The following is an 18,054-nucleotide window of genomic DNA, read 5'->3' on the forward strand; positions in this document are numbered from 1 at the left end:
TCAGGCGCATGGGTTCAACATAGACACGCTGCCACCATTCCAGTACTCATTAGATGCACCATCTCTCACTCTTACACAGTCAGAGATCACCAAGCTCATCCGCCAAGACCTGACCCAACTAGACACCAGGAGGACATGGATACAGCCAGCACAGGAATTGGGCACGAAGATGGCTTTCTACAGAGACCACCTTCTCCAGCTTACGGAGGATGGTTTTGTGACGAGACCCACATACATGGACACCCACTTGTCTCATGGGATACGATGTGCTATTGGCCAGTTACGCACATTTTCTCACTTGCTGCGGATTGAGACTGGGAGATACAGCGGAGTACCAGCAGAGGCCAGGACATGCCCCTTGTGTGACATGGAGCCTGAGATAGAGCTACATTATACATGTCGCTGCCCTGTCTACTACGAGATACGAGGCCGCTTCCATTGCTTGTTCAGAGAGGGTTTTGGACCACTCTCAAGAGTCATGGGATAGGAGGATTAGAGATGCCTGGGTTTGTTCTTGCTCGAGCTGCGCAGACACAGAGATAGCCTGATGAGTGGCGAGGCTAGCCAGTCTCAAAGACGGATCACAGACTTCTTCAGAGCAGACACGGGACAGCTGCAAGAGCCACTCCCACAGCAGAGCTCCCCCTCGTCTCACACCAGAGGCACATTGATCGACCGAGCGACTGAACTGGGGAAATCTAGGCGCCCACGACTGCGGAGGACTACACAGCATCGACGGAGGCTACGTCAGAAGATTCGGAGCACTCTGGCCAGGCATGCACGACGCCCGATCATACTACTAACCATGGAGGAGAATGATGAGATCCGCCAACGACCGATGCTAGATCTCCTGTGATTCAGCTATCCCAGCAAGCCGCCCATTTTTGCTTAGTTCACATCGACCAGTCTAGGATCCCATAGTATATATCTTTGTTTTGTACTGTTGTTATTTTGTTACTCTGACTTTGTATCAGATCCACCACCTTGTAACTTTCAGGTCTCATAGGTTACTATGGTCTTTTGAAGACGTTAATATAACATTTCATTTCGGTGTGTGTGTGTGCGCGCGCGCTACCCTCGCCCCCCCCTCGCACTCTGCCACTCTCTCGCTGCTGCCCCCGCCCCCCCTCGCCCTCTGTCGCTCTCTCGTTGCTGCTCCCACCCCCCCTTGGGCTCGCCCCTCTGCTGCCCCCGCTCCCCCCTCGCGCTCCCTCTGCACCCCCACCCCCCTCGCGCTCACCCATTGCTGCTCCCGCCCCCTTTCGTGCTTCCTTATCACCCCCAGCCCCCCTCGCACTCTCTCTGTAGCCCCAACCTCTCGCGCTCCCCCCCCCCCGGCCCAGTGGCCTGTGCGTACAGAGAGTTGGGAGGGAAATTAAGCGTAGAGAGAGAGAGAGAGGATCCGTACGTAGAGAGAGAAGTGGGAGGAAATTTAAGCGTAGAGAGGGAAAACCTGCGCGTATAGATAACCTCTTGGTTTCCTAATGGACTTTCATTAATATCACGGGAGGTCGGGTCGTACTAATGGATGGGGGGACATGGAGAAACCTCATGTCTCTATGATCTTGCGGCTCATTAGAGCCAGGGCTTCAGTACCACGTGCCATTATCCGAGCAGAGCTAGCGGCCCCCCCACTAGTGGTAGAGGCGCTCACCAGATCAGTCTCCTTCATACACCGCATGTGTGAACTTCCCAGAAACAGATATGCCAACCTTGCACTTGAGTTCTCTCAACAATTAGCCATGCAAGGAGATACATCATGCTGGTATGGGGAGATGACATCATGGTTTCAGGCGCATGGGTTCAGCATAGACAAGTTGCCACCCTTCAAGTACTCACTGGATGCACCATCTCTCACTCTTACACAGTTCGAGATCACCGGGCTCATCCGCCAGGATTTCACTCAGCTAGACACCAGGAGGACATGGATACAGCCAGCATAGGCGCTGGGCACAAATGGCTTTCTACAAAGAGCATCTTCTCCAGCTTACGGAGGACGGTTTTGTGACGAGACCGAGATACATGGATACCCACCTGTCTCATGGGATACGATGTGCTATTGGCCAGATACACACATCTTCACACCAGCTGCGGATTGAGACTAGGAGATACAGCGGAGTACCAACAAAGGCCAGGACATGCCCCTTGTGTGACATGGAGCTTGAGACAGAGTTGCACAATACATGCCGCTGCCCCGTCTACTACGAGATACGAGGCCGCTTCCATTGCTTGTTTAGAGAGGGTTTTCCAGAGTCATGGGATACGAGGATCAACGATACCTGGGTTTGTTCCTGCTCGAGCTGCACAGACACAGAGATAGCCTGATGAGAGGAGAGGCTAGCCAGTGTCAAAGAAGAATCACAGATTTCTTTAGAGCAGACACTGGACAGCCGGAGGAGCTACTTCCACAGCAGAACTCACATTCATTTCGCACCAAAGGCACACTGATCGACCGAGCGACTGAGCGGGGAGATCCAGACGCCCACGACTGCGAAGGACTACACAGCATCGACGGAGGCTGCATGAGAAGATTCGGATCGCTTTGGCCGGGCATGCACGACGCCCGATGAGACTACTCAGCATGGATGAGATTGATGAGATCTGCCATTGACCGATGCTGGATCTCGTGTGATTTAGCTATCTAGCTATTCCAGCCAGCTGCTTACTTTGTTTAGTTCACATCGAGCAGCTTAGGATTCCATAGTATTTTTGTTTTGTTATGTTGTTACTTTGTTACTCTGACCTTTGTATCAGATCAACCACGTTGTAACTTTCTGGTCTCATAGGTCACTTTGGCCTTTTGAAGACGTTCATTTTATTTCATCTCTCTCTCTCTCTCTCTCTCTCTGACCTGCTACTGGCCCTGCTGGTTTGCGCAGACCCTTTCCCCACCATCGCGCAGCCCCCCACTCTCGCTCTTGCGCTGACCTGCTACTGGCCTGCTGGTTCGCGCAGGCCCTTCCCCCACCATCGCGCAACCCCCCACTATATTCAGTCTTCAACAAGGCGACATGGAACACTGAGAGCGATGAAGTGTTTGCAGAAATCGGTCAAGTTCATCAGGGTCCTGTCTGGTGTCTTTTTAAAACATAAGGCTGTGCCGTAGGCGTAGGTTTCGTCTTCTACTATGGCATGGAGAGTACACTGCCATTGTTAAAGCTTTTGGCTGTGCTTCGCTCTATCACGAGCCTGGAGATTTGCAGCAGCTGGTGCACCATCTTATCCAAGAGCAACATTGAGAAGTGCGACCGAACTACCTCGAAAGACCTCAAGTGCAGCCAGAAAATTGTAGTCCAGCTTGCTGTGGCTCCGGGAAAGAGGCTGTGTGACAGCACCCTCAACAGGCATACAACAGTCCAATGGAGAGGGTAGAGGTGGAGGCACCTCGCCACTCTAATTCACCCTCTTCCCTCATGGCATCCCCTACAGGGAATAAAGTCACATTTATGGCCACCAGCAAGCGATTGGCAATCATGGAGAAGGAGATGAAGGAGTACAGGGCGGAGATGGTGGCGTGGAAGAAAGAGAAGCGATCTTCCTTCAATGGAAAATCAGCGGGGACAAGCTTTGAACTTACGAAAAAATGGAGCTTCGGACCAAAATTGAAGAGCTCAAGAAGCAGATTTTAGCCCTTAAGAAAGAGCTAGTTGTGGACTTGAAGAGGGAGAAATCCAACCCTCAGTGATGGAAGAACTTAAGGTAATCAAAGAACAAATGCAAGCCATCAAGGAAGTAGAGGTGATCACCAAAACCCAGAAGAGAGTGGATGAGGCGGAGAAGTGGATAACGGTCGCCAAGAAAGACAAAGGAAAAGAGGTATCAACCCCCACTGCCACCATCATCAACATGACACTTGAAGAGGAACAACAAAGGCATACAAGGGCTTTACATGTGAGAGTCGCCGGCCTCAAAGATCGGGATCAAGTTGACAAAGAAGTGAAGGAGCTCATGGTACTAATGGGGATAGATAAAGCGACGCATGCAAGAGCATGGAGAGTTGGCAAGAAGAGTGGAGGCATGGGGGGTACATCAAGAGAGAGGGCTCTCATTTTGTGCTTCCCCTCTATTGAAGTTCTTCAGAAAGATGCCCACCGTCAAGAAGACTGGTGTCTTTCTTGGCGACGACCTTACCCTTTCACAGCTTGCCCACATGAAGGAAGTCATGCCAGAGATTAAGGCTGCAAGAGAAAAGGGGAAGATAGACTTTTACAGAGATGGTCGGGTGGTGATTGTAGAGCAGAGCTCTACATGAAGGTGTGAAACCTATGGGACCGCACTGAAGATGGCTACTTGAAATTGTAACGGGTCTATGAGGTTGGACGTTGATGCCTTTGAGGATAGTTTCAGAGAAAGGGACATTGTATTCTTATCAGAGACTCACTAGGCCCCTCGACAGCTGATGCCACATGTGGTGGGGTACAAATGGGAAACAACCCACAGGACAGCCACGAGATCTGAGAATGGGAGTAGAGGATCAAGAGGAGCCCTCCAACTAACAGAGGATGGATATGTGATCAGGCCAGCCTATATGGACACTCATTTATCCTATGGGATACGTGTGCTATTGGTCAGATGTGCACATCATCGCATCAGCTAGAGATTGAGACTGGCAGATTTAGGAGAGTACCAGCAAAAGCCAGGATATGCCAGTTGTGTCATAAAGAGCCACAGACAAAGTTGCATCACATTTGTCACTGTCCGGTATACTATGAGATACGAGGCCACTTTCACTGTCTATTCAGAGAGGGCTTTGGACCGTTGGCTAGAGTCATGAGATATCAGGATCAGAGACCAGGAGGAAAGCAGTGATAGTGCCATAGGGAAGGATAGCAAAGCGGCTGCTGGTGTAGTGGAGTCTACACTGGCAAGGTCTCCCGCCTTCTAGTCACATGGAGATTGGTGCCCCCATCAGCTTCAGCCAGAGAGAGGCTTGTGCATGGCAAATAGGGGCAAGAAGTGCTCCATATAATTAATTTGGACCCTTGTGTTGGAATTCAAATTATTGGTGTTTGGACCCATGGGTCGGGGTTCAAGGCATATGCATCTCGGAGGGAACCAATCAAACATATCTAAAACACTATGGACGAGTACCCCCATCCATTGTTGTTGGTTGGATTATAGACAGGATGTGTTCCACAGTTCATTATCTTGGAGTAATATATTTTGGACATGATGTGTTCACAGTTCACGAATGGGGATTCTTGGACATAGTGTGGTCTACAGCTCAATTTTCTAAAAAGGCAACCGATGCTCAAGATGGAATTCTTCTAAGGAACAACGGTAGCAAAACCAGGTGTATCCATTAGTCCGAGGCCTTCTACTACGGTGTCCATGGTAGCTTCTTCGTCAACTTGGTCTCACTATTGATATCCACTATGAGCTGCAGAGAGGGTGTTAGTTTTGGCATCTCAAGTGAACTGCCCAATGTGGGGCCCATTATTTATTTTGGCTTTTAGGTATTTATTTTACTTATTTGTCAATGTGTGTGTAGGACAATTTATTGAGGCTGCCATATATGCAACCCATTGCCTCCATTGTATTACACATTCAGTTACTCATTGCCAAGGTTGATTGGTTCAGGAGATTCACTCTCTCGTGCTCCCTCTCCTTGGTCTCTATGCTTCCGCATCATCAACTTTGAGAGTAAGATGGCCGATAGTTTTTGCAAGAAGCCATATTTTACCCACCTAGATACTCCCTTTGAACACAATGACAAGAGTCCAAAGGTTATTTCATAAATAGGGGCAACCATTGGAAATACATCATATATCAGTATCTTCTTTTGGCTTTTACTATGGAAACAATGCACAATGAGTTTGATGCTTCAGACCTGACTAGACATACTCAAGGTGGGATCTATACCTTGCCAGAGAGCTAGAAACACAGATGCATAGAGGATCATAGCCGATTACTGGTTGGTGCACTTGGTGTGCGAAGCACTTGGTTGGTGCCCCTTCATAGTTCTTCTTTGAAGTGCAGGAGGCGGCACGGCTCTCTAGCATGTGATGTGAATCCCCCATGGTGTCGGAGTGGAATTTTCAGAGGATTACAATTTTTGCAATGGCACTAGCCATCCTTCCAGACATGGCCTACACCTGGGGAGTCGTATGAAAAATTAATGGTCTAGACCAGGATGTGCCTACGAGACAGAGCCAGGCAGCCAGATTCAGGCAGGGCAGCCCCATCAGTGAACTGAGCCAGATTTTTTGACAGAAACATGGACTCAGGAGAAGGATCTTCACTGGAGCTGATCAGCAGTCTTGGCTTCTCAATTATATGGAGGGCTCGTTGTTTCCAAGTTTTTGAGGGGTGACCCAAGCCATTAGCAACGACCGTTTGGGCTTTCTGGTAGATTTGAATCATCCACTAAGAGGCCAGGATGACAGCATTGAGGGGAGCTCAGATAGGCTGAGGCAGAGAAAGGCATTAATTAGTATGTAGAGGCCAGGAACCTCACCCTGCACGGTCTTTGCCGGCAGCAAAGGCCAACTGTTTGCCTCTTTCCTCCTCCCATGTTGTGATGTGGTCACTCTACTTCAACGCAAGGTCAATGGACATATGATTTTAAGTGGAATTGCTAGCTGTCATGTAACACTACTGCAATGTTTTAAACTGCAAGCGTATCATCTGATGAGCTGTAGACAACTTTCTATATAAACTGCGATGTTTTAAACCCTAAAAACTGCAAGTGTATCATCTGATGAGCTGCAGACAACTTTCTATATAATTCTTTGTACTTCACGAACTAGAGAGCTAAGAGGACCTCCCCAGCCTTGTTATAACACACCCATCTTGGTATAATACGAAGGATTTAGAACCAGTGTGAGTATGAAACTCACATCTACTCACCAGAGAGCACAATTTTTTACTGCAGTTGATGCTGCAGCCTATTCTGAGAACAGTAAGAGAGCAATTTCACAAGTTTGCAACATAAGCAGATGGTATCTTTCCCTACAAGTTATACTGAAAAATATATTTGTTCTCATTGGAGATAGACTATTGATAGATTCAATATAGCTTAAATATCAAAATCTATTTGGGAATCTTTTCACAAACATCAAAATTTCCTTAAATAATGTGAAATATTTTTTACTTATAAATGACAAGAAAGAAATTGAGCAAAACTTAAATAAACATGAAAGGCTGCAGAAGGGAAGCCCTACTGCCATCTTTTGACCTTATAAAGCTCCCACCCTCCGGATCAGCAATGTTCTCTGGTATGCCTGAAAGTTGTAAGGCTCTTGAATTTGCAAGTCCCATATGACCATCCATTCGGTAGATCCATACCTGAAAATCCATACCGAAAAAAAAAAATCAGTCTCAAATCCAGGTACCAAACTGCCAGATCTTAATGACAACTCGCAGGCATTCCCTGTTTTTAAAATGTTAAAAACTTACTGGAACTTCTTCTGTGAAGGAATCGATCCATGAGACACTTGGCAGCTCCCCGCCCCATTTCTCATTATTCCATCCACCTCCCAATAGCCAGTGTCCACCTTCAACTCCTACAATATTGTTTCAATAAAGGTGATGATGTTACTTCCCTTTTCCAAGCTTGCAAACATCAGGCTAAAACCTCAAGAGCCAAGGCATCTTGAATGCTAATACAGAGAAAAGCCCATCTTGTTGCCAACGAATCCATGTTAAGTTATCCATATTTAAACACATCTTTTATGCTGTATCTCTAGCAGAAAATTGGTATTTATCTTCAATGCAATGTGTTAGTTGGCAGTAATGACCCTGTGATGTATCCAAAGGCGAGTTTCAGTTCTTCACAGTAGTATCAGAGAGAAATTTTTCCTACCCGCCGGTTCTGGTGCTCATTTAGCCTCATGGTGCACTTTGCCAAACCAAACTCGGCCTTACATAGAGAAGAGGCTGTTCATAAGGGATCAACCTCAATTAAACACGGGGTTCGAGGAAAACCCATGAAAATTAAGGGGTAAATTAGGTTATTGAAGCAAAACATGTCAAGGGAGGGGGAGCAGGAATAGAAGAAGGTGAGAGTGGTAAAGGAGGAGGTGAGCTGCATGCAGGATAAGGAGTGTCGCAATGTAGATTGCAATGGGCGATTAGGGAAAGGTTAATATGCAGGATAACATGTGGAGCAGGATGCAGCGTGCTTGAGAAAGAGGGCCAAGTTGCAGCTGAGTGCAAGAGAGGACAAGACAACAAAAGTGCAGAGAGAGGAGGCTTTTCCATATATTATGTGAAGTGAAAGAGTCAGAACATTGACGGGCGGTCAATTCTGAGTTACAGCTTGTAACACCAGCTCTACTTTGACTGTTTCTGAGTTACAGTTTGTAACACTTTCTATGCCTGAACAAAGGTGCTCGCTGCTGCCCTCACCCTCTCCCCCTGCGCACGTACTGCCCCCCCTTCTCTTTCACCATCGCCCCCCCCCCAAGCTGGTCTCGTGCTGACCTGTCCTGCCCTGCCCGCTGCCCGCAGTCATCACCAGCGCGCAGCCTGTCCATCGTGCAGACAGCCTCAACGCGCCCGCCACGCCTCAGCCCGCCAGCCCCGCCTCGCGATCCCGCTCTCTCCGCATCGCCACTCTCCCCTCCACCCCTGTTTTCTGCTCGGCTGAAGTCGTCATCTGCTTCGACATACTCAGTCACAGAAGGCCTCCACTCGTCATCGACTCTTCGCCCTTTCTTCACGGCAGCAGACACTAATGGAGGCTCATGCTCCACCTCAGAGGGACTCTCAAGAAGCCCCCTCGCCCGACCCTGCAGAGCCCACCATCCGACTTGCTCTCTCCCCGACAGAGCAAGCGAGCCTCGCAGCAGAGGTGTAACGCCTTCAGGCGACTTCCGTCATCTACAAGATTCTCGGCACCAGACCCAGGCAGAGGAGAGGTGCGTGATCTTTTCCAGGCCCGCCGCCTTCTCGTAGAAGTGGGCAAGATCTTGGATGTTCAGTTCCTCGCACGCAGCTACTATCAGATAGAGTTCGCAACCTCCGAGAGGGCGTCCAAGGTCATCGCGATGAGCCCTTTGGCCATCCGAGCAGTTCAAGCTCACTTTCGACAGTGGAGGCATGGTTTCGACCCACCTATTGATGTTCTGGTAGAGGAGGCAGACCTACCCATCTCCGTCTGCTTTCCCGGTTTGAGTGGAGAGTACCTGCCAATTTTGTCCAGGATAGGCTCAGATTCAAAGATTGGCAGCACATAGTTCTGGACTGGCTCCAGATTCAGGCTACTGAGTTCTCACACCACACAGGGAACTTAGGGATGATAGATTTGGTGCAGACATTTTGGCCTCTCGCCAAGTTCAGCGTGACGCCTCCGGATGCTTCACGTTGCAAGCACATTGTGGTGCATTTGTTTGCTAACACTCAGAGCCCTCCCTGTTATGTATTTATACATGAGGATTCTTGGACAGAGGATGTAGCCCTTCGGGCTGCACGCTCGGCTTCGGCCTGTGTGGGACTGTCACTCCTATCTGGCAGCAACTGTTTTCTCTCACTGACTCCATGAGGATCATCTCATGGAATGTGCAGGGATTAGGAGGGCCCCAGTTTCAGCATCAGAGGGGTCGGCTGCGTCAAGAGCTTCAGTGATGCCTTGTGGGTGGTGAGATTGACATTCGTATGCTACAGGAGCATCATCTTTGTGAGAGCCGCATTCAACAATGTAGTCAGATGCATTTGGACCTGGAGGAATCCTGGGACGGATATGTATGACTATTGCGGACTCTTTGCATCACGCCATAGTGGGTAGAGGGATTATTGTGCCAAGCAAGGCTCAGTGGATCACTATGCAGGTTCAGGGTTGCCTCGTGGGCTTCCTGAACATCTATGCGCCCAATGTGGTGAGTGCACATGCAAAGTTTTGGTCTCATATTGTTGAGTCTCTGCTGTAGGCAGAGCAATGGTGCATTGGGGGTGACTTCAACATGTTGGAGGACCCCTCTGAATGGATTGGAGGTAGCCATACTATTGTGCATGGAGTTGAGTTGGCAGCTTGAGAGAGAGGTGGGTTTCAGATGTGTGGCAGCATTCTAGCTTTGTGAGGCCTCCTGACAGTTTTGTCTTTCTCTCGTTCAAACCATAGAGTGGGAGGAGTGAATCTATCTCGGATAGATTGCTTTCACACTAGTGACCATTTCTGTGACTTGGGTGGGACAGTCTGCATTCTGTCTGGTACTTCTTTTTCAGACCATGCACAAGTGATCCCTCATAGTGACAAATAACCAAAGGAGGGAGAGCATGATGCTTTGTATTCCTGAGAGGGTTTTGCTGGACTCTACACTCAGAGAGAGTGGTGGCTCTTTCGACAGAGGGCTTAGCCGTGCACGACTCTCCTGCTCACAGGGTGGCCTCTAGACTTGCTCAGCTCAGTCGGCTTTTTCTTCAGGAGTCCATGGCCCGCCTGGCTGCAGCGAGAGAGGAGGAGCAACGCCTCCGACGGCCTTGCAGAGGATGCAGGAGAAGCATCCAAAGAGTCCTTGGTTGGAGGAGCAGTTGCAACGGGCTTGTCAGGAGGTTGCCAGCACAGAGGAGAGGCGCCATGAGTTTGCCTTCCATCGAAAGGCATCTCAGTGGACCCAGGTGGGTGATAGAGTGATAGGGGCTTTCTTTGAGGCAGTCCGACCCCGGCATACGCATGCCAGGGTCAGCCTGTTGAGGAGGCTTGACGGGTAAGTTGCTTCAAAGCCTGAGGACATGCGAACCGTTGGAAAAGAGGGACCTTTTGTTAATTTCTCACCGGCTTTCAGCAGAGCCTCGGTCAGAGCGTCAAGATGCTTGGAGAGAGCAGGTTTGGGCACAGATGCCTTGTCTTGTGACTGAGGAGATGCGCCAGAGCCTTGAGCAGCCTCTTCAGCTAGAGGAGCTCCATGTGGCCCTCACAGCACTTCCCCATGGTAGCTGTCCAGGTGAGAATGGTTCGACTCCCAATTTTTTCTTAGAGTACTAGGACTTGCTTGGCTCAGATCTCTGCAACGCTTTTCAGTACATCCTGCACACAGGAGAGATGCTTGACAGCATGAGTGAGAGTCTCATTTACCTCATTCCCAAGGAGGGTGGCTCCTTGGATGAGATCCGACAGTGAAGGCCCATCACGATCCTCAACTTAGCCTACAAAATTCTTGCCAAGGCTCTGAGTTTGAGGATTCAGCAACTTCTAGAGAGCAATATACATGGGGCACAGACAGGTTTTGTCAAGGAGCGTAGTATCCTTGACAACATCTTTACGTTTTGGGAGGCTTCTACCCTCGCTCGCCTCCGTGGTGAGGATCTGGTGATACTCCTCCTCGACTTTGAGAAGGCCTATGATAGAGTTGACTGGGACTTCTTCGAGGGCACTCTACGCAAGATGGGCTTCTCAGATGCTTGGATCAGAGGTGTGTCGGCTCTCTACAGACGGCACACAGTCAGGTACTGTTGGCAGGTGGCAGAGGAGATCGCTTCATGCTCACACGTTCGGTCAGGCAGGGCTGCCTTCTTGACCCCTTTCTCTTTTTGTTCTATGCTGAGGCGATGAGCAGATTTTTGGTTTCACAGCAGGTTGGCTTACGTGGCTTAGCGCTCCCTATTCGGGGCGACGAGTTGCTGGATGTTGAGTTTGCGACGACTCAGCTTTGTACTTGGAGGGCAAAGAGGCCAACCTTCAGAGGTGTGAGCAGGCTCTTGAGGCCTTTTGTATTGCATCAGGCGTATGGATCAACTCGAAAAAGACTGTGGCTTTGTTGGTTGGTAGTGCTCCTACGCCAGATTGGCTGCCAAGTAAGGATTTCAGATGGATTCCCCCCAGGACTGCAGTCCGATACTTGGGCTGTCAGGTTGGTTTGGACTTGTCCCCTGAGCAGCAAATTGCTCCACTCCTCCTGTCCATCAGGAGGAAGCTGTTACATTGGAGTTCCGCACGTCTTTCCTTGGCAGGCAGAGTTGTAGTGGCCAGCCACATGTTGTTGGCTACTATGTGGTACATCACTTCTTGCTGGATCTTTTTGAGTTCCTGCATCAGGTAGAGAGGCTGATCAGGAACTTCCTTTGGTCAAAGCGTGACACTCAGATAGCCGGGGCCAGAGTGGCCTGGCAGGTCATCACTCTTCCATGTTCTCACGGAGGGTTGGGGATCATAAACCCAGCACAGCACAGCAGAGCCCTTCTTGGGAAGTTTGTTGTCAAAGGATTGCTTCCAGGGGAGGAGCCCTAGAAGGAGTTTTTGCTTCAGCGGCTTAGTGCTAGGGTGCCCCAAGCTGGAGGCCCCTGGCGACCTTCGACCAGATGGATCTTCACAGAGATGCGCAAAGTTGGCTTGAGCAGGAGACTCGAGGACCGTTTTGTTGTGAGCTTCTCTGCTCCTGGGCTGCGGAGAGGCCTGGAGCAGCATCAGCCTACTTGCACGGAGGAGCGCCTGAGGCAGCCCCTTGTTTGGAACCCCATGGTTAGCACTCAGAGAGGCCACTTGGTTGGTAGTAGGCCTCATGTTTCTTGGTGTCCCATGGCAGAGGGTCCAGCACGCACTCTAGGTGACTGGTTACTTCGTTAGCGTAGGAGCCTCTTTTGAATTCTCGAGCTCTCAGTAACCCACGTGGCAGTCTTTCAAACCGGCTCCATCGTTTTATCGATGCACCTGGGACGGCGATACGCACAGGGAGCAGGGCCGGAGCGTGGACTCTTGGAATGCAGTGATTGCAACAGAGCAGAGTAGGCATGACTAAGCAACCTCGATCGTCCGAAGCTCAGCCTCAATCTGCCCCAATCTTTCATGAGAAACAACGTCTTCAGTTGTGCCCCTCGATCGTCCGAAGCTCAGCCTCAATCTGCCCCAATCTTTGATGAGAAACAACATCTTCAGTTGTGCCTCCTTCACTCTCTCAACAATCTGTACCAGGTTCAGCTCCATAGCCTGCTTCACCTTTTTAAGTGCATATTAGGTGCTTGTTTATTTATGTGAATGCCGAAAATGTGTGCACGTGTTGCGCATGTGTGGTGCACTTGAGAAAGCACAAAAAGTGCTTGATGAGCTTTCTATCCAGCAATGATTGTGGGATGTGCGCAACAAGAGCATCTCCAGAGGCTGTCATGCTTGGCAGTGTCTTGGTCGAGATGTATGCCAAATGTGATGTGCTTGAGAAAGCACAAAAAGTGCTTGAGCAGCTTCTTGTCTTGAATGTTGTCTCTTTGAATGCACTGATTGAGGGATGTGCGCAAGAAGAGCAGTGCCAAAAATCTCTAGGCTGTTGTTTTCAACAGATGCAAAGCATTGAAATGCATAGGTTGCGGGATATGCATAATAGGAGCAGGTCCAGAAAGCTCTAGAATGCTTTCCACTTCCTACGCATAGTGTGGACTCTTGGAATCCACTGATTGCAGTATTTTCCACAGGAGAAAACTTAGTCTATTTACACCAAATGCAATCGCGTACGCGTGCATCTTGAAGGCATGTTGCTCTACGCAAGATGCTCATATGGACACCAAAATTGAGATTGATATTGTTAGTCACGGGCTGTTGATGAAAAAAGATGTCGTGCTTGGCAATGCCTTGGTCGATATGTATGCCAGATGTGGTGCACTTGAGAAAGCATAAAAAGTGCTTAAGGAGATTCTTGCAAGGAATGTCGCCTCTTTGAATGCACTGATTGTGGGATGTGCGCAACAAGAGCAGGCCAGAAAGCTCTAGGCTGTTTTTAGCGGAAGCAAAGCATTGGAATGCACCGGTTGCAGGATACACACAACAGGAAGTAGATGCAAACGAAAGGCTTCTCTACAAATGCATTCACCTATGCTTGCACCTTGAAGGCCAGTGGCCTTATGCAAGCTCTTGACATGGGTGAGAATTTTAACGACGAGAAGATACATGGTTTGGCGTTGTTGGTAAGCCTATGTCAGGCTTGGCAGTGCTTGGTTGATATGTATGCCAAATGTGGTACTGTCATGAAATGTCGCCTCTTGGAATGCACTGATTGCGGGATGTGTGCAACAAGAGCAGGGCCAGAAAGCTCTAGGCTATTTTCAACGGGTGCAAAGCATTGGAATGCATCGGTCATAGGATACACACAACATGAGTAGTGCCTGAAAGCTCTAGGCTATTTTCAGCTTCCTAGCCGGAGTGTGGACTCTTGGAATGTACTGATTGTGGGATTTTGCCCATAGGAGAAAGCTCTAGTTTGTTTTCGCCACATGCAATCACCTACGTATTCATCTTGAAGGCATGTGGCTCTATGCAAGATGCTGATATGGGAAAATTATTCACAATTATATTGTTAGTTAGAGTCTGTTAAAAAAGATGTCATCCTTGGCATTGTCTTGGTTGATATGAATGCTAAATGTCGCCTCTTGAAATGCATTGATTGCGGGACATGCACAATAAGAGCAGGGCCAGAAAGCTCGAGACTGTTTTTAGCGGATGCAAAGCAAGTGTATCTCCATAAACTCAATCACCTATACTTTCGTCTTGAAGGCCATGCTTACAATTTGGGTATGTGGCTCTCACAATTTTTCGAGGAGCTTCTTGTGCGGAGTATGGACTCTTGGAATGCACTGATTGCAAGATTTTTCCCCGTGTCATGGCCAGAAAGCTCTTGTCTGTTTTCAGCAGATGTGGCCTCTTGGAATGCACTGATTGCGAAAGGTGCGCAACAAGAGCAGTACTGTCTTGGTCCATATATATGTGAAGCGAGGGCTCAAGGGCCTCTCTGCAAATGGAATCACCTATGCATGCATCTTGAAGGATGTGGCTCTATGCAAGATACTGATATGGGCACAAGAATTCACAACAACTATATATTGTTAGTCAAAGGCTCTTGAAAAGAGGTGTCGTGCTTGGCATTGCCTTGGTCGATATGTATGCGAAGCGAGGCCCTCTCTCCTGATGCAATCATCTACGCATGCATCTTGAAGGCACGTGGCTCTATGCAAGATGCTGATATTGCCACAAAAATTCACAATTATATTGTTAATCAGAGGCTACTGAAAAAAGATGTCGTGTTTGTCACTATCTTGGTCAATACGTATGCCAAATGTGGTGCGCTTGAGAAAGCACAAAAAGTGCTTGATGAGCTTCATGTCTGCCAACATTGATTGCGGGATGTGCGCAAGAAGAGTGGTTCTAGAGGCTGTTGAGAAAAGATGTCATGCTTACGATCAGTAACCAATTTTTGTGGAGGTACACCACTGAACCACGACGATTGGTATCCCAAACACTCTCAGGTAAAAAAATCTAACACTCTTTCATGAAATCTCTCTCTCTCTCTCTCTCTCTCTCTCTCTCTCTCTCTCTCTCTCTCTCTCTCTCTCTCTCTCTCTCAGTTTCCAATATTTTGTTCGATCTCAATTCGATCTAACATAGCGAACGAAGCACTCTAGTTACAGTTCTCAGGCCTGGCAGAGGAGCTTCAGAGCATCCAGCTACAGGGCATGAGAGGGGTGCAAAGCATGTGTCAGGACATCAGAGAGGCAGTACGAGCTGCGTTGCTCACACCTCTTGAGTCAACAGCGCCCAGATGGATGGGGGCCTTCATGCGACTGGAGGTTCTCATCGCAGTTCGGGCTAGCTCAGAGACTGTATTCTCCCTGTTCTTCGAGCTACAGGGTGAGGGTCGTTTGCATCGAGCTTCTGTAGAGGCCCCACAGGTAGCAGAGTGCTGTTTTCAAGAGGATCCGAGTTGTGGGCATCCTGACCCAGCAGCTCTTGAGACTGGCCACTGGAGGCTATGGGCCTAGGAGAGCTGTCCCCTGGCTTGTGTGCAGTGAGATCCTGGAGAGTGGTTTTGTAGGGACCCCTTCTCCTCGGACCTCAACCGACCACCAAAGTATTCCTTTCTTTCAGTACACTTCTCGTCTGGGACGTCACATACTGGCAGTGCAGAGAGAGGCTCATCTTGCTGCAGCACCTCATTGGCAGGAGGAGGGTCTCACAGCTGAGTTCTTGTTAGCTTTTTGGGCGAGGTTGTGGGACTCCAGACAGCCACGGCGAGTCACCTTGTTCCAGTGGCTGGTTGCACATCGAGCTACCGCAGTTGGGAGCTGGCTTGTACATAGTGGTCTTTCGGCAGCATGCGCAACTTGTGACCATCCTGTGGACAATCAGCGTCATTGTCTTTGGGACTGTCCTTTGGCACAGCAAGTTTGGCTTCGTGTCCTTCAGCTGATGCCAGCTCTTTCCTCAGCACGGCAGTACACCTGGGGGGCAGCTGCTTGGTCCACTCTTACTGGCCTGGCACTTCAGTTTGAGCTGTTCTCCACCAGCAAGATGATAGTGATGCAGGGGGGTCGACCTACACTCCAGCGTGCTACGGAGCTTACTCCACAAGAGTGGAGCAGAGAGAGAGAGAGAGAGAGAGGAGTGTTGGGAGCTCATCTGCGCCCTGACACTCTGGTTCATCTAGCGGGCCCGCTACCCGGCATACTTGAGGCTCCCCCTGTACCACCAGCAAAGACAGTTCGAGATCTTTGGCTAGAGTTGATCCATACTCTCAGAGGACAGTTCGACAGACTCCATGGCAGCTCCCACCGCATGCGGGAGCGTAGAGAGGCCTTCCCTTGAGCCTGGCGCCCTGGGCCTTTCTTCACCATGGTCCAGGGTGTGCTCAGATGGCATTACCGTCCACCTGTGTGGCTTTTCCCTCCTCCCATCTCCTGATTTAGCCTCATTGTACATATGCTGTTTTTTCATTGGGAGAGTAGACCTCTCTAGTAGAGGTGGTTGTAGCCCTATGGGCACTTTCATTAACTAATCGAAGGATCTTTTTCTCGGAAAAAAAAAACCTGTATGGAGAAGGATAGGGTCCTGGAATTAGAAAATGGCTCACATGGCTTGAAATATGAGAAAGAGCCACATATATGCAATCTGAACAAAAGCTTGAAGCTAGAGAGTGAGTCTTTGAGGTTCAAAAAGCATTTCCTGCCATATTACATATATGTTGATTATGTTGTTAAAGCATATCACATCCAGGGTTGTAAAAGTAGCTTGTCATCCATGGTTGCTTTGCTTAGGCATTTTGCTACACATCAAGACACTTGAGAGACTGAGAGAGACAGATTAGAGAGTAAGGAGGGAAAATTGAGAGTGATGCAGCATTGACCCGAAACAGACCGGCCCCTTCACAGGAATGTGCTTATGCCACCAGAAGTACAAGTATATAGGCTGAAAGATTCAGCATGGAATCACCAACAAACAAGATCAAACAAGTACTTGGCTACCCCTCGCTTGCACGTGTAGTCTCACCCACACACACGTACAAGTGTTGGGAGTGACCTCGCCCGTCTATGTGTGCTTCCCCAAAGGCCTACCAATGGGCACACAACCGGTCATCTTCTCCGGTACTTTGAGTGCGTGCGAGTGGAGTCCTTTGATGCTCAGAATTCAGTAATTAGTCTTCAATCACTCGCCTTCTTGCAATCCATTCTACAACACTTCAATGTTGTATGTGTGCGTAGAGCTTATAGATCCTTCAATTCTTCACGGGAGTATGAGAGAGCGCATAGGCGTGCACTGGACTTGCTAGTCATCCAGGGATTTCTGTTCGGAGTCTGGAAACGCTACGGTGAACTCTTCTACTGTGAATCTCTGAGCCAGGTAGCGCATGTGGGGCAGAGCAAGCAGCATGTGCTGAGCGAAGCAGGCAGTACACGCTGGACAGTGCGAGTGGTGTACGTCGCAGGTGGGTCTATTTGCAGCAGACCTGGGACAGTTTGCGCAACAGGTCGCGACAAGGTGGAAAAGCAGCACATGAGGCCACAAAGCAACGGGCATCTGTGAGGTTGGGTTGCAACACCAACCTCGTGAGCGCTAACGGCAGTTCTGGCTCACGACAACAGCAAGGGGAAGGCACGACTCTCTCTTTCTTTCTTTCTTTTCTCTCTCTCTCTCTCTCTCTCTCTCTCTCTCTCTCTCTCTCTCTCTCTCTCTCTCTATGTGTCACCTATGTAACTTAGAGCCAGAGACAGAGCTGCACTACACATGTCACTGCCCGGCATACTATGAGATACGTGGCCGCTTCCATTGCCTGTTCAGAGAAGGGTTCGGACCTTTTTCTAGAGTCATGAGATACAAGGATCAGAAGTGTCTCGGATTGTTCCTGCTAGAGCTGCGCAAAC

At 49.2% G+C, this 18,054-nt stretch overlaps 1 protein-coding gene across 4 annotated transcripts in view; it reads right to left on the minus strand.

Annotated features, from left to right (window-relative positions):
- The window catches only part of LAF3 (Amidohydrolase family), a 168,569-nt gene that overhangs the window by 92,568 nt on the left and 57,947 nt on the right, over positions 1-18,054 (minus strand). For all 4 annotated transcript variants that reach the window (XM_086487083.1, XM_086487080.1, XM_086487082.1 and 1 more), the window contains 2 exons: positions 7,399-7,505; positions 7,164-7,287 (listed from right to left, as the gene is read on the minus strand). In XM_086487083.1, coding sequence (XP_086343209.1) covers positions 7,164-7,287; positions 7,399-7,505 — 231 coding nt within the window. The remainder of the gene's footprint in view (positions 1-7,163; positions 7,288-7,398; positions 7,506-18,054) is intronic.

Source organism: Adiantum capillus-veneris, chromosome 17, assembly GCF_014529385.1.
Source record: "Adiantum capillus-veneris isolate H3 chromosome 17, ASM1452938v2, whole genome shotgun sequence".
Taxonomy (NCBI): domain Eukaryota; kingdom Viridiplantae; phylum Streptophyta; class Polypodiopsida; order Polypodiales; family Pteridaceae; genus Adiantum; species Adiantum capillus-veneris.